The 16228-nt window shown below is 30.8% G+C and overlaps 1 protein-coding gene across 5 annotated transcripts in view; it reads left to right on the top strand.

The window, feature by feature from the left end:
• LOC127703084 (dixin-like) overlaps positions 1 to 11489 on the top strand; it is a 40110-nt gene extending 28621 nt beyond the window's left edge. For 2 of the 5 annotated variants that reach the window (XM_052207498.1, XM_052207500.1), the window contains exons 9-17: positions 695 to 904; positions 1252 to 1305; positions 1586 to 1732; positions 2246 to 2356; positions 3185 to 3352; positions 4138 to 4222; positions 5611 to 5737; positions 6698 to 6806; positions 7448 to 11489. In XM_052207498.1, the coding sequence (XP_052063458.1) occupies positions 695 to 904; positions 1252 to 1305; positions 1586 to 1732; positions 2246 to 2356; positions 3185 to 3352; positions 4138 to 4222; positions 5611 to 5737; positions 6698 to 6806; positions 7448 to 7522 (1086 nt within the window). In that variant the 3' untranslated portion in view covers positions 7523 to 11489. Of the gene's footprint in view, positions 1 to 694; positions 905 to 1251; positions 1306 to 1585; positions 1733 to 2245; positions 2357 to 3184; positions 3353 to 4137; positions 4235 to 5610; positions 5738 to 6697; positions 6807 to 7447 lie in introns of all 5 variants that reach the window. The other 3 variants (XM_052207497.1, XM_052207499.1, XR_007982661.1) reach the window with 2 other exon arrangements.
• Positions 11490 to 16228: the final 4739 nt, after the last annotated feature.

Here is a 16228-nt window from a genome sequence, read left to right as displayed (position 1 = left end):
AACAGGTATAGTTAGTCCTAAACAGGTTATTTCTGGCTCATTTGTTGCCGAAAATAAAAGGCACCGCAAGTCCTAAACAGGTAATTTGGGGTTCTTCTCCTGCTGAACAACTGGTAAGCCCTTAACAGGTTATTTCTTGTTCATCTCTTGCCAAACAACTGGTTAGCCCTTAAAAGATTATTCGATGCTCATCTTTTGCTGAACTACTAGTATATCCTAAACATGTCATACAAGTTAGATATGTTAGCTATGTTTAGGGTAACTTCTGCAAAACAACTGGTAAGATCTAAACAAGATATTTGAGGCCCATCTTTAGCCGAACAAAAGGTAAATCTTAAACTGGGATACAAAGGGGATCTCTTGCTGATAATTAGATAATATGTTTTTAGTATATATTTAGTTTGATTTACTGGGAATTTTTTATTATTCTTGGGATACCAATTTTCTTGTTTTTTTTTATATAGGTATAAACCTACGAATATTTAAATGTTCAACAAAGAGAAAAATTAACATGCTTGTATGCAGACTTTAGCAAAACATGAAATCAAATATCTGCAAATAAAGTTATTATCTCAATCCACGAAAATTTGTATCCTCGGAAGTCAAAGTGATAAACATATATATGATTATTTTGATCTCAAAATAATTATAAGATTATGTTGAATTATTAAAGAATATTAATATTTCTTTGTAGGTTATACTTGAAAGTCAATTGATACAGACACAGGAAGTGTGTTCAGACTTGCGTGAAGATTTGTCTCGAACGAAGAATGACTGCATGCATTTACAGGGTAAAAAGTCTGGTCTACAACAAAGAATGGCAGACCAGGAGGAACAGCTGTCTCAATTAAGAGCGGAACTTCTACGCAGAGATTTTGAAAATCAGTCTTTAGAATCTGAAAAGGTATAGTGATTGTTAACTTTAGTTTTAAAGATTAGAATAAATTTTATTTCTTAGGAATACACCAATTTTCCAAATCCAGGTATTCTTTTTACACATTTACAATGAAAGACACTTATGAATAAGTTAAGGTCAAGACTGGATTGCCTGCAATTTTAACTTTCTGTTTTCTTAGATTAATGATAGAAAAATGAATTGTTTAAAAGTATAAATTTTGTTATGAATGAAGATTTTGCCACTGCAAATGTGGAGTCTTTTGTGGTCCAAGGGAAGTAATTCTCAAAAATTTATAATGTATGATTTTTTTACTTTAAACAGTAATTAAAACATTCATTTTACTTTAATTATAGGGTGAATTAAAGATGAAGGTTTATGATAGAGATAAAACAATATCAGATTTAAGAGTAAGTATATATAATTATGTATTTTTTTTATGAAAAAAACATATGGTTGGAGAACAAATTAATTTGTAAAGAAATTTAATTCAATCTTTCATTAGAATATCATTTGAATTAAATGTAGCTTGAATTAAAAAGGATAATTGATCGATATGGAAAGTAAAAATTTGAATATGGATAACTTGTTTTCAGATTGTTTAGAATATCAAATGTTATTGATTTTGATCAGAATTTTACTTGGACAAAAGTCACTAACATAACATTTTTTATTTTCTATTATTTTTAGAAAGAGATTATAAGAAGAGACCAAAAAGTTGACCAATTGCAAAACAATATCCAGCTTACAATCCAAGAAAAAGAATCTGTAACACGAGCATTAAAACAGCAGATATCTGACCTGCATGAGAGGTTACGTTTGGTTGGAGAACGTGGGGTAAGATTTTTATGTTAGATATAATTGTAAATATAAAAAAAGACCAAAATAACAATATGTAGAAGTATTTTGAATCTTGCGATTATCAAAGGGGACAGGTAAGCAAATTGCTTTGATTAACTTTTTAACTTTGCTTTATTCTAGATATAATATGTTTTTTGTAACATATCAATAAAATGATATTGATGATATTGTCTATCTATATGGTTAATCAGTAGAATTATACAAGATTGACTTACATGCGTAACCTCCAATGGTTATTATTTTTGTACAATAGATAGAAAAGAATAATCAATGATTTAGTGTCTTCTATATTTCAATAGTTACACAACTTATACTTTTTGAAAATTCACTTGTTTTCCAATCATAATAAAACTGTCATATTGTAATGTTTATATTATTATTTTCACAATAAAAAATTGTGTGTTTACACTAACTAATACTCTTTGAATAAGAGAATTACAAGAACACATATTTAAATATTTTTTCTTAAATTGATTCTCAATTTTACAGGCCACATTGTCTGCAAGAGTAGCATCTCAAGACAAAAGAATGGCCAAGTTAGAAGGAAAAATTTTACAGACAGGCGATCCCCATCAAAGGGAGGCCACTCCTGGAGGAAATGTAAGTATATCTCTCAATATATATAATTTTCAAAATATCTGTGTGCTCTTCAATATTTGTAGTATAAACAAAATACAAAATACAAATATTATAGTATGAAGTGGAGTTTTTTTGTAGAAACTGTGCATGAATTTTTATGACTGGAATACTTAACATGGATTTTGTAAGCTGTGGTAAAGAAGTTATAAAAGTACTTATTGAAAAACAAGCTCAGGCTCTTCATTAAGATAAAAATCAGAAGATGTGGTATGACTGCCAACTCTCCACCAGAGACCAAATGACGTAGAAGGTCATCAAATATAGGTTACTGTACAGCCTTCAACAATGAGCAAAAACCACACCACATTGCAAGCTGTTAAAAGCCTTGAAATGACAAAGCCAAACAATTCGAACGAGAAAACTAACGGCCTTTTTTATGTACAAAACAATAAAGAAAAACAAACATGATATACAGCAACAAATGACAACCTGACAACCATGGAGACTTGTACCTTTTGAGCTATAATAGAACAATAAAACAAACATGATATACAGCAACAAATGACAACCTGACAACCATGGAGACTTGTACCTTTTGAGCTATAATAGAACAATAAAAACCTGGCTCAGCATGTTGGCTTACTAGTTAGCAGAGTTTATATTAGTTTATATTCATACACAATGATATGTTTTCCTCTGAAACTATTCTTGCTGGGTTTAAAACTACCATTTATGGATACTGTTGGCAATTCAAAATATTTTACTGAATTTACTTGCTTCATTAAGCTAATGACAAGACATACATCACATTTCATGGTAAACTTGTGATTTTTGGCATTTATATTTCAGTCAGGAGAAGATCTTCATGTTGTTCGTGATGCAATACACAGTTTACGACTGAATTTCAAAACCTCAGATCCTCAACAACATAAATTAGACTCTGTTGAACACTTTGTTTGTTCATTATTAGATAAAATACAACAACCTAATAATTTATCTACTGTTTCCAATGGCCAAGTAAGTATCATGGACCCTATTAAACATTCTTTTGTGGAAAGATTAAACCAGTGGATTTTTTTTTATATTAATATAGCATTTTTATTACATTCAGGTTAGGTTTTGAACAAAGAGACATAATATTGTGATAACCTGAAAAATTACACAATGTATCTGAAATTACTTCTGAAAATTATTTAAATGGACTTTAAATCTGAAAATGTATCCAAAAAAGTATCTAATTATGAAACATCAAAACCACAAGATGGTTTTAAGTCTCTTGAGGATATCTTTGAAGGCCATCTATTTTGTTTTGTATTTAAAGTTTTATACTTATCTTTGCTTTTGTATTGGGTAGATAAAACTCAAAACATTTTCAGGCTTAATACATAGTTTGAATAAAATAATTGCTGTGGCGTTAGATACATGATTAAAACATTTTTTAAAGTGTGGCGTGTTACTGAAAATATGATTAGTGTCTTTCTATGAGAAGTCTTTCTGTTCAAACAAAATAACAGCCAATCTTTATTTAAAAAGTTATAATAACACATTACTATAATACTAAATTAGCATTTTATTCCCAGGACATAAGTTTTTAAGTAAATTTGTGTAGCATTTTTTTCAGGAACTGTAAATCAGGCTTTCTGAAAATTGGATTTAAGCTTTATGTTAGCATTCTACAAAATGTAAAGCTTTTTCACATTTTTCACTAATCAATTTCCTGTTAACCAAATACTTATAGTGGGTATATCAGTAGTGAGAAGTAGCTCATAGTTTGAATAAAACAGCTATGGAATTTTTTTCAGAATACATATGAACATGTCACCTCTAGACGTTTAAATTTTGATTCGACTGGAGATGTCAGACGTTCACCAATCACCTCTATACCAGGTAGTAATCCAAGTGAGTGTTGTGTATTGTGTAGGGAGCACTGTAATAAGGTGTATAAATGTAGGGATATTCCAGGAAAATATACACTAGGGGTGTAGATATGTGCCTTTGACATAATTTGATTTTTAGCTATTTCCCCCATTATAGAAGAGTAAATGGTTTTTGACTAACCAAATTGAAACAAGTCTGGATTAAAGATCCGTACTAAATCGTAGTGATAAATCAATGCTAAAAGAAATAGAAAAATTTCAGAAAACAACTATTTATAGAGTCTAGTGTCAGTTTAACAAATTGAATTTGGCTGATTTATTAAGGAATGTGTGCACATAGACCACCAACATGGCAACAAATGGGAAGTAACTCTTGATCCAAAATGGGTCAATGGAAACCTATCTATTTGTTAGTATTTAATTTATACATTTGGCCCTGCAATGAATGCTGTCTTGTCTTCTATGCATGTTTTCCTGGAATTGTGTGAATGTGATAGGCTTTTATTGAAATTTGGAAAGAAGCAATATTTTAGGCTGAGTATTGCACAAAATATGTATGTTTTGCACAACACCTATGTAAATGGCACAGCAAAGATTAGATAAAACTCAATTGTCATTGGTCACTACTCGTAAAAATAAATTGCTTGCTTAAATTTTTTTCTTCATAGCCGTCTTCATTAAATTATATTTAAACTAATAATGGTCCGTATTATTTGCAGTGCTTTAAGATAAATCATTGTAGTATAAAAATAACAAGAAGAATGTGAAAAGCCATCCTTTCTTGCAAAGTTATGAATTACACATGCATAAATTGGACCATCATGATGGCCTTATAGTAGCATGTTCACCTCCATTGTAGGAGGTGGTATGTCAATTCCCTAGCCAGTCCAATACCTAGACTGAAATTGATATTTACTATGCCTCTATTAGGCATGCAACACTCAGAAGTAAGACCAAAGGACGGCGAATGTTGGAGTTAGATTGGTTGAGGGTTATGGGCAAAGAAAAATGTTGCTCAAACTCCAAGATCTAAGAGCCTGATGTATTTATATAACTCACATGTTCTCATCCCGTATATTTACATTACAATAAGCAACTATAAACCAATTAATGAAACATACTTCACATTAGCAGCTTCAAACCTGTAGTCATCTTTGCCTGAAATTTTAAATGTCATGAATTAAATAAAGAAAATTAATTGATAACCTATTCACTTGATTAAAATTGACCTTTGCTTAGCAGAAAATTTTGACGATCCCTGAATATAATCCAATTTATTTTATTTTAGATTTATATAATACAAAACAAATTGGTTATTTTAAAACTTTGTATCCATATCATTTTATCCTTTCATAAGACTGCATTGATTATGTTTACCTCTAATTATTTCAATTCTAGGTTTTTCTGCAAATCAATTAGACAATCCATCATCAAGAACCAAACAGTTAAATCCTCAGCCCACGACAAAAGTGCTATATTTTACTGATAGAACAGTTAATCCTAGTATGTGTACCATTCATAAAAGGTAAGTTTTTATATTATTTTTATGCCCAACCTACAATAGTAGAGAGGCATTATGTCTTTCGATCTGTGTATCCATTCGTTCGTTTGTTCGTCCGTCCGTCTGTCCGTCCCGCTTCAGGTTAAAGTTTTTGGTCAAGGTAGTTTTTGATGAAGTTGAAGTCCAATCAACTTGAAAATTTGTACACATGTTCCCTATGATATGATCTTTCTAATTTTAATGCCAAATTAGAGTTTTAACCCCAATTTCACGGTCCACTGAACATAGAAAATGATAGTGCGAGTGGGGCATCCATGTACTATGGACACATTATTGTTTACCTGTAAAAAGGTAGCATATAGTTTGTGTATTATCTATGAAATTTATGCTCAACATTTGAAAATGCATCTGTTAAGACAGTTCCTGAACATAAGGATTATTTGATACTTTTATTAAGATGTTTATTCATTATTTAAATGGAAATGTTCACAACTATAGCACATCGTTTTTAAACAAAATTCATTTCATGGAGTTTCAAGAAATAACAATTTAAAGTGGAAAAATAGCATTTTTAACATGTTTTATGTGCATTCTATACATTCATAAGTCAAGTTACAAATTTTTAACTGATTTTATCTCTGGGAGTATAAATGCTTCATTTATTATTTTCGTTTATATATTCATAAGCTAAATAAATCTTAAATGCATATACAAAATCTAAAAAATCAGAAAAAGTGCCCAATTACCTATACGTTGCCTTCAATTGTGTTATTTTAAAGTTTTCATTAAGATTTATTGTCGAGTGCTTAAGGTAAATAGTCCTACTTATTAGGAATAATTATAAAAGCTTTCAGATTTTCTACATTTTTCACGTTAAAATTTAAATATGTTTGACAGGGAAATTTCTTAAGTATCAGTTACCACAAAAGAAAGCACTGGTTATGCGTAGAAATCTTTAAAAGTCCATTATGAATTATTTTTCAGATTAGGAGAAATAACGTTGAAAGACTTCAAAGATCATATAAGTGTGAAAGGAAATTATAGATACTCATTTAAAGCATTAGATCCGGAGTTTGGAACAGTAAAGGAAGAGGTAAAGATTTTTATAATACATATGGCGAAACAAGACAGTTATGAATAACTAAACAAAGCAATTACTTCATGTATTACACAAAGTCACCATCCTCGTTTCCTGAACTGTCAAATTAATGAATTGTGTTCTGACAAAATCGAAAACTATTCCTTTCTATAATAATTGTTTCAGGAAATATACTTATACAAATAACAAATAGCCCTTTATCCAATAGCAAAAGAAATTACATGATACAAAAAATCAGTAGTTCTTTCTACACACAATGTTGAACTGTGTGACACAGAACACTGTAAAAATTCATGCACGTTGGGTAATTCTACTACAGTCTGAATCTATATAAAAATAAGGAGATGTGGTATGATTGCCAATGAGACAACTATCCACCAAAGTTCAAATGAATTGGGTAAGCAATTACAACTGTATAGTCAGCTATAAAAGGCCCTTACATGAAAAAAACTGAAACAATTCAATTGAGAAAACTAACTAGTTTATTTATAGAACAGAATCATCTAACAGTGATAAATATTATACATCTTATACATGTATTGTTAACTTATTGAATTTAAATATTTTTAGACATCATTTGATAATTTCTCTCCCAAACTTAAAACAGTATATATAATAAGTAATAACTATTTCAGGTAATGAGTGATGATGATAAAGTACCAGGATGGGAAGGACAGATAGTAGCCTGGGTTGAAGAAGATACAGGATGAATAAACACTACAGGAATGTCAAATACTCCTCGTTATAGTGCTGAAATCTTCCTTGCCAGGATTGGCCTTACTGCTCACGTGCCAAGTTGGCTAAATGGCCGTTAGTGGCCAAGTTATCTATTGTGGCTTTAAGTGGTCTATGTGCAATGTTACTCAGCAGAGATCTGAAATCAACACTTTATTTTGCAATCTTTGTATCATCTCTATATGTCATGTGATATTGGATGATGATTTTTCATTGGGCATAAAAAGTTATGAATTATTTATCATTAAAGCGTTGTCTCAGAGCTTAAGTGAAGGCTTCCATGTATTTAGCAAAGATTTCTTTTGATGTCTGAAAGTGGTAAGAGATACTGATAGTTTTTGAATAAAATTATATGTGCATGAGTGATTTGAAATGACATTTATAATTTGGGTTAAGAAAATAAATCCTTATATATATAATTTCTATATATAGGTAATGTGTTTTAATGAGAGAGTAGTGTTAGATTTTTTTCAATACAAAAGTACATTTGATTTACTTCTACAATTTTTACACGTATAAATTGTTAATCTCAGACAAAAGGACTTTCTGCAAATCTTAATATTATTCAAAAGTTGAATGTACACACACACACATATATATATATATATCTGGTAATTTTATTTGAACTTGTAATTGTCATTTGTACAGAAAGAATCTGTCTTCAAGCTTAAAATTGAAGGTGTAATACCACCATTGATTTTCCCCTATTAGTCTTTGTTAAATTTGCACTTTTCAAAAAATTGTGCAGAATTTATCTTTGTTTCAAATAAAGAAATACTTGGCATGAGTAAAGTTTTATCCTGTCCAGTACTATAGAAAAAAATTCACATAACATTTCATTGCATATAAGAAAATAACCATCACTGGAAGTTAACCAATCAAATTTTCCCCCTTTCTTAACCTGTGTACAAGCTTTAGTAACCATGTAACCTCAAGTTTCCAAAATATTCTATAGAAACCCCAAATAAAAAAATAATGGTGCTTTGAAATACCCAAGATATATGTTTATGACCCAGAAATGTTTTACTGCAATGAAATGTAGGATCAATTACCTACAACTGTCAAATTCAAGGGAATATTTTTTTTCGACCTATTTTCGTATGCAACCGGATGTGACGTACTATGATTTGGTGGTATTACACCTAAAGAAGACTTTTTTGTTAAATAAACTGAATGTGACTTTTTTCCTTTGTAATACTGGTTATTTCAAGCATTCCTGTCAAGTTTTGTCATAATCAGTTCAATAGTTTGAGAAAAATCTAGTATAATGTAAGACGACATCTACAGCGATTCGAGCAAAATTTCTTCGAAAAATCCAAACCAAGCCGCATCATGATAGAATATAGTGTGGACCAATAAATGATCAAATATTTATCTCATCTGCCTACAAACAGTTGAATATGATACAAAAGATGACTTTAGGATGATAAATACTACTAATGGACTTCTTTGTCTTCCTTATAAGGTCTCTTTTGGTCCATTTATACCTCTAATTTCCTCAAAATTTCTACTTTTTAGGCCAATAAATAAAAATTTTGGGGTAACTTTCACTCATTTATGATAGAAATGTTATAATAAATGATTAATTGAAGTATTCAAGCTGAACGAACTATCCGTATAAAAGTTTACTGTCTCCAAGGAGGTTTCAATAAGTCCTTACGTAAAACTTAAATTTATGCCGCGTTCCAGAGAGGGACATAAAAAGCTTCTCTTTTGGTGAATAATTTGTTGTTACTGCTTTTAAAATAATTTCATTTACTTAAAACTATATATTTATTAAAGTATTTCTTAGGAAAAATTTTCTGGTATGGCAGAATATAAGAAATAAGGAGAAAAAACTCCCCAATACTCTAAGTATGGCTTGTTCTGTAAACTAATATTCATGGTAAAGTCCTATTTCAAGGAAATTTTCTCATAAAATGTGTTTTGGAGACTCAATCCACTCAGAATATTTCATTATTTGTAATATTTCACTTAAATAGCAAGAAATTTTAACACATGAGAGTACTCACAAGGTCAAAGGTGCATGTACAGCTTCCCATATTAGGTGTAATACCACCATTGATTTTCCCCTATTAGTCTTTGTTAAATTTGCACTTTTCAAAAAATTGTGCAGAATTTATCTTTGTTTCAAATAAAGAAATACTTGGCATGAGTAAAGTTTTATCCTGTCCAGTACTATAGAAAAAAATTCACATAACATTTCATTGCATATAAGAAAATAACCATCACTGGAAGTTAACCAATCAAATTTTCCCCCTTTCTTAACCTGTGTACAAGCTTTAGTAACCATGTAACCTCAAGTTTCCAAAATATTCTATAGAAACCCCAAATAAAAAAATAATGGTGCTTTGAAATACCCAAGATATATGTTTATGACCCAGAAATGTTTTACTGCAATGAAATGTAGGATCAATTACCTACAACTGTCAAATTCAAGGGAATATTTTTTTTCGACCTATTTTCGTATGCAACCGGATGTGACGTACTATGATTTGGTGGTATTACACCTGAAGGTTATGACAGCTTAGGAATGATCTGATTACTTAAATGAAGAAGATTTTTGTTTAGTTTTTTACAAAGAGCAAAGATCTGATAGAAAGTTGAATCTCTAAAACAGTTATAATGATATAATATATGGGCTTACATTAGATAACATATATTCTATAAGGGTCCAGAATGTCTAGGTATTTTAAAGATGTTTGTTAATTTGAATGTAAAACTACGCATAGTATCAAAGTTTAAGAATTTTGAAAATTTCAAGATTCATCTAATCTTATTTTCAGAATTCAGTGACTTTCACAACGTTCTCTAAAAATGAAAGTCACAAATTTTTATATTTGTATTATAATAGTATGGCATATGTTTAGATTAAACTGTATACCATCCATGTATGATTATTCGCTATACCAAAGTTTTCTTATTTAAAAGGACACAGCTGTTTTTGACTAAAGAGATATGATCTACTCACATTTTGAAATAACTAAATATTCACTAAACTATTAGAGGCTTCAACCATGCAAATAAAAAAAAAAACAACAACATAGGTATAATGCAAAATTATTTAATAAAAAAATCAACAAAAAACTTTCAAAGTAACTTTTCTAGTTTGTTGACTTTACTGATTGAATTAAACAGATATGTTTTGGTACCTAGTTGAAGGAAATCAATAATATAGTATTTTTATTTAGTGAAATGAAACACCTTTATGTCTATTTTTGAAATTTTAGTCATTTAACTGAGCTTCAACAGCAAAGAGGGGGCCAAGCTTAGACATAATATTATTATCTACACATTAATTCAGGAATAGTTTTCCACTGTTTTGAATTTCTACAAGTGTTGTAAAAATCAATGCAGAAGTGTTATTTGATCTAATTTTGCAAAGCTATCATTCATTTTCAGTCATAAAATAATATTTTAAAAATGCCTTTTTATGGTAGATCGTATCTCTTTAAACTTTTCTATGACATTAATGAATTAATTCTGTTGTGACAAAATACATCAGGAATTCTTCATATTATTGTACTGGTCATAAGAATATCTACAAATTTGGCCTATTGACCAAGTCCAGAATGTGATACTTGAGCAGGAATCAAACTTCTGTGTTTTTATATTTTTCTTGCCTTCTCTCCTTTTCAATGTTATTATTTTTTTATTTTTTTTTGTATTTGTTGATTCAACGAATCTGCAATTTATTTATTATTTATGGACACAAACTTCAAATTATTTATGGACACAAACTTCAAATGGCATATTGAATAAATGACTTCATTTTATATCAAAGAATGAATGCTTTGGATAAAACAATTTGTTTTAATGTTCTGTTATGAAGGTTTTTATTATTGAATGTTTTTGCCTGTATAATTTTTTTTAACTCAGGGCGTACTACATTCCTAATGCATGTATTATTTGTTTCAGTTACAATAAAACTTTCAAAGCTGGTTTCAATCTTTTTAATCATAGGATACCTATATTGTCATGATAATGGTATGAATATGTTGGTTGTCTGAAACTTTTGAATTCTCTGTGAAAAGATTTTTTTATCCTTACATGACCTTAAGAAGTAAATCTAGTCTGATTAAAGAGGGAAAAAAGTAAGAGGATTTAGCTGATGTAATTGTATTTCCAGGCAATTATATAAAAATAAGAAGATGTGGTATAATTGCCAATGAGACAACTCTCCACTATAGAACAAATGACATAGAAGTTAACAGATTAGTTATTTGTAATTTTTTTATTATGCCCCACCGTAGCGGAGGGGACATTAAGTTTTACCCTTGTCCGTGTGCACGTACGTACGTACGTACATCCGTACGTCCCAAAATTGGTTTCCTTTCTCTAACTTGAGTTTGCCTAACCCAAATGTTATGAAACTTATACACAATGCTTATTACCACAAAATACAGATCAAGTTTGAATTGTGGCGGCGTCACTTTAACCTTTTTAGAGTTATGCCCCTTTATTAATGGAAAAATTCCAAAATTTTTAGTTTCCGTTCTCTAACTAAAGTTTGCCTCAACCAAATGTTATGAAACTTATACACAATGCCTATTACCACATAATGCAGATCGAATTTGAATTTTGGTAGCGTAACGCTAACCGTTCTAGAGTTATGCCCCTTTATTAATGGAAAAATTCCAAAATTTTTAGTTTCCGTTCTCTAACTAAAGTTTGCCTCAACCAAATGTTATGAAACTTATACACAATGCTTATTACCACATAATGCAGAGCAAGTTTGAATTTTGGTAGTGTCACGCTAACCGTTCTAGAGTTATGCCGCTTTATAAATGAAAAAATTACAAAATTTTTAGTTTCCGTTCTCTAACTTAAGTTTGCCTCTACCAAATGTTATGAAACTTATACACAATGCTTATTACGACAAAACAGATCAAGATTGAATTTTGGTGGGGTCACTAACCATTCTCGAGTTATGCCCCTTTATAAATGGAAAAAAAAATGCAAAATTTTTAGGTTCCGTTCTCTAACTTAAGTTGCCTCAACCAAATGTTATGAAACTTATACACAATGCTCATTACCACAAAACACAGATCAAGTTGAATTTTGGTGGCATCACTTTAACCATTATCGAGTTATGCCCTTTATAAATCGAAAAGTTGCAAAATTTGAGTTTCCTTTATGTAACTTAAGTTTGCTCCAACCAAACATTATGAAACCTATACACAATACTTATTACCACAAAACTCAGATCTAGTACAAATTTGGGTAGCGTCACTTTTATTGTTTTTGAGTTATGTCCCTTTATAATGTTGTATGCAAGCGGGGGCATCATCTGTGTCCATGGGGACACATTTTCCATTTATAAAATTATTCTATTTTAAACTGCAATAGAAAAATAAAAATAGAGACCTGATAACATGCATTACAGAAAAATTATTCAAAGATGATTATATTCCTTTTTGGGACAGGTTTTCTGTCCCTATCCCATCACAGTAGATTTGACAGCTACTTTGGGATTACTGAAATAGGTATGATTGTCCTTATTCAGCAAGCATATAGGTTATTTACAAATATTTGGACATTTGTGAGACAATTTTTCATCTGGAACATTAAAAATATATGTTAAATGAGCTAAAACAATGGTCCAACAACTACTAAATGAACTAGTGCTGATTGAGTAAGTCCTAAATGACTGATATTGTATTTGCCTTTTGAAGATGAAATATCAATCTTTTAAAATGTGAAAAAATTGCTGACTCTTCTGTTCTTTAATGTGCACATGGTGTCTTCATTGCCCTTTTCTTTTCTCTACAGTGTTGACTTTTGAGAAAATGTGTATAAATATTTGTTAACGGCAGTGTAAGTAGGTTTTTTCTCTTTGTAAATTTCCAGTAAATCCTGCAGAATATATAAATATTTTTAAAATACAAGATGGGGAATGGACTAGTGGTTCGTTCCTCAAAGTAACTAGTATGAAAGAGGCATGGCTCAGTCGCCAGAGGTGTGCTAATTGGTGGTTAACAGACATCTCAATCTTTGATCAAAACCTGGATAAAATAAATTATCAGGAGTAAAAAGGTATTGTGGAACAATGTATTCAAATACAATTTTTAAAAGGAAATGCTGATTTTTCACTGGCTTTGCGGTTCTTAGTCACTGCTCTATTTTGCAAAAGGGTGCTATGATGGTAATGATGTAAAGTAGTTTAAAGAAATATTTAGGGAATGGAAGTGGCGAAATATTGATAAGGATCAAATTAAAGGAATGCATTACAACTCCAATCATGATACCATAGATGTGTTTTATGATGTGTTTAAATGACTTGCAAAGGTCTTTTAATCTTCTACCAAGTTTTGAATGTAATTTTGCCAAAATTTAAAAAAGAGCTATTGAATTTTTTAAAAGTTCTTTAGTAAATCAAAAGTCATGAAATGCTATACTATTTATAAATTAATTTGATAAGGTAAGATATAAAATTTAAGCAGTTGATATTAGTACTATGAAAGTATATTATGAGTATCATATGCTTGTTTAAGTGATTGAAAAAAAAATTGAAACTGCTTGTCGATATCAAAGTGAATTCCCTCACTTTTTTCAAATATTATTATTCCATTTTTCTATCCCTAAGAGTCTGCCTCACCAACGATGTTATATCTTTAAATATGTTTGTAATTAGTTTTTGTCTTGCCTATGACTTTCATCCCAGAATGCGAGACATAGAAATTACTATCCAGCGGTGGCATTGGTGACGATGGTGTAAACTATGTGTATAAAGCTTTATATTTCAGTAGATAGAAGACCTGGGTGCTTCATTATACTGTGTATGCAGATGCCTTATGTTACATAGTTTCTGTCTATCCCTGACCTCATTTCCATGGTTTAAGGGTCAATGTTATTTTTTGGGGGTTTATAGATCCATTTCTCAGATTCTAATGGGCTACTACATTAGGTGTATGGAATAATTGTAATGTGTATATGTCTGTCTTGCAGGTTTCATCTGACCTTGACCTCATTTTAATGGTTCATTGATTAATGTAAAGTTTTCATTGTTTTGTCCATGTATGGATACTATAATCAATATTTCAACTATATCTAGTGCCTAGAATGATTGTAAGGCGTACATGTCTGTCTGGAGGGTTCATCTGACCTTAACCTCAATTTCATATTTCATTAGTCAACATAGCCAGAAATTAGTAGTACTTTTGCTAATTAATATTCATAATATGTAAATGAGAATTGTACCACGTGATAATAGTTTGAACTGGACTGGCTTGATATCATTAAAATCTTTAAAACACGGATATTATAAGTTGCCCTTCACAGAGTCCTTGTTTATAATCACTCTGATATTTCCGTAAAGTTGTCAGGCGGGCAAAATCAAAACAATGAACGCGAATTTAGTGAATTTTTCGTGTTTTCGTGAGTTTATTCTCCTTGAAATAGGGGCATTTTAACTTTAAGTTTTCATGGTTGAGACGGTTTCTCAGATACTATAAACAAAAGGTGAACTATATTTGACGTATGTAATACACCTTATATCGCTATTCCCGCGTGACCCGAGAATCTGTCCCGCTCGAACTTTTGACGTCATACAACAATCACTTTTCCATTGTGGCGTCAGATGTTTTCTATTATGACGTCAAAATTTTACGGGAAATCCAGTAATGGCGGACAAATAGCGATAAGGTGTATAGTTGCATGGTGTACATGTTATCTGACAGGGTTCATCTGACCTTGACCTTGACCTCATTTTTATGGTTCATTTTAGTAATTAAGTCTGTTTCTCAGATACTATAAGCAATAGGCTAACTATATTTGGTATATAGTATGATTGTTAGGTATACATGTCTGTTTGGCAGGGTTCATCTGACCTTGACCTCATTTAAATGGATCCTTGATAATGTTAAGTTTATGTGATACTTGCAGTAACAGCATTCATTCAATTATGATAAGTAAAGCAGGCGAGACATTTCAGCGTGTTAACTCTTGTGTCTATTTGCGGGATAATATGTTATTTTGATTTTAAGTAAGAGTACTGATATACATGTATACCAGTGAAGTTGAAAACACTTACTGTCATGATTAACAAACAATTACATTCAATGGTGCAAATTTTAATTGAAACATCACTTTAATTCAAATCTAAAGTGACCCTGGGAACAGCATATCTATATCTAGCTCCTGATTGACCACAGTTAATATCTAACTCTTTGTATATGTAAGAGAATGATAATCCCTTTCTTCATGGTTAAGTACGAGCGTTAGTGGTGAAGTTGAAATCATCCCTTTGAAAATTTTACGCACGCCATCACGAGTTGGTTGGCCGTTTTGGAATATCTTTCACAGATGAGGACGGATATGTTCCAATTGTCGTAACAGCGTCCTCTTTTCATTGAATGTGACCTACCGAATTAGACTTATTACCTGGTTTATACTTACACGAGCAACACGACGGATGCCACATGTGGAGCAGGATCTGCCTACCCTTCCAGATCACATATGAGATCAACTCCGCTTTTGGTGGGGTTCGTGTTGCTCAGTCTTTAGTTTTCTATGTTGTGTTTTGTATACTATTGTCTGTCTGTTGGTCTTTTTTCGTGTTTTGCCATGACGTTGTCTGTTTATTTTCGACTTATAAGTTTAAAAGTCCCTTTGGTATCATTCGCCTATCTTTTACCTGCAATTACTGCCAATATTCACTAAAGAAAATTATTCTGTACATT

The sequence above is a fragment of the Mytilus californianus genome, unplaced genomic scaffold (genome assembly GCF_021869535.1).
Source record: "Mytilus californianus isolate M0D057914Y unplaced genomic scaffold, xbMytCali1.0.p SCAF_5, whole genome shotgun sequence".
In the NCBI taxonomy this organism is placed as follows: Eukaryota; Metazoa; Mollusca; class Bivalvia; order Mytilida; family Mytilidae; genus Mytilus; species Mytilus californianus.
Note: the sequence above shows the minus strand (reverse complement) of the source record. Positions and strands in the feature narration are given on the sequence as shown.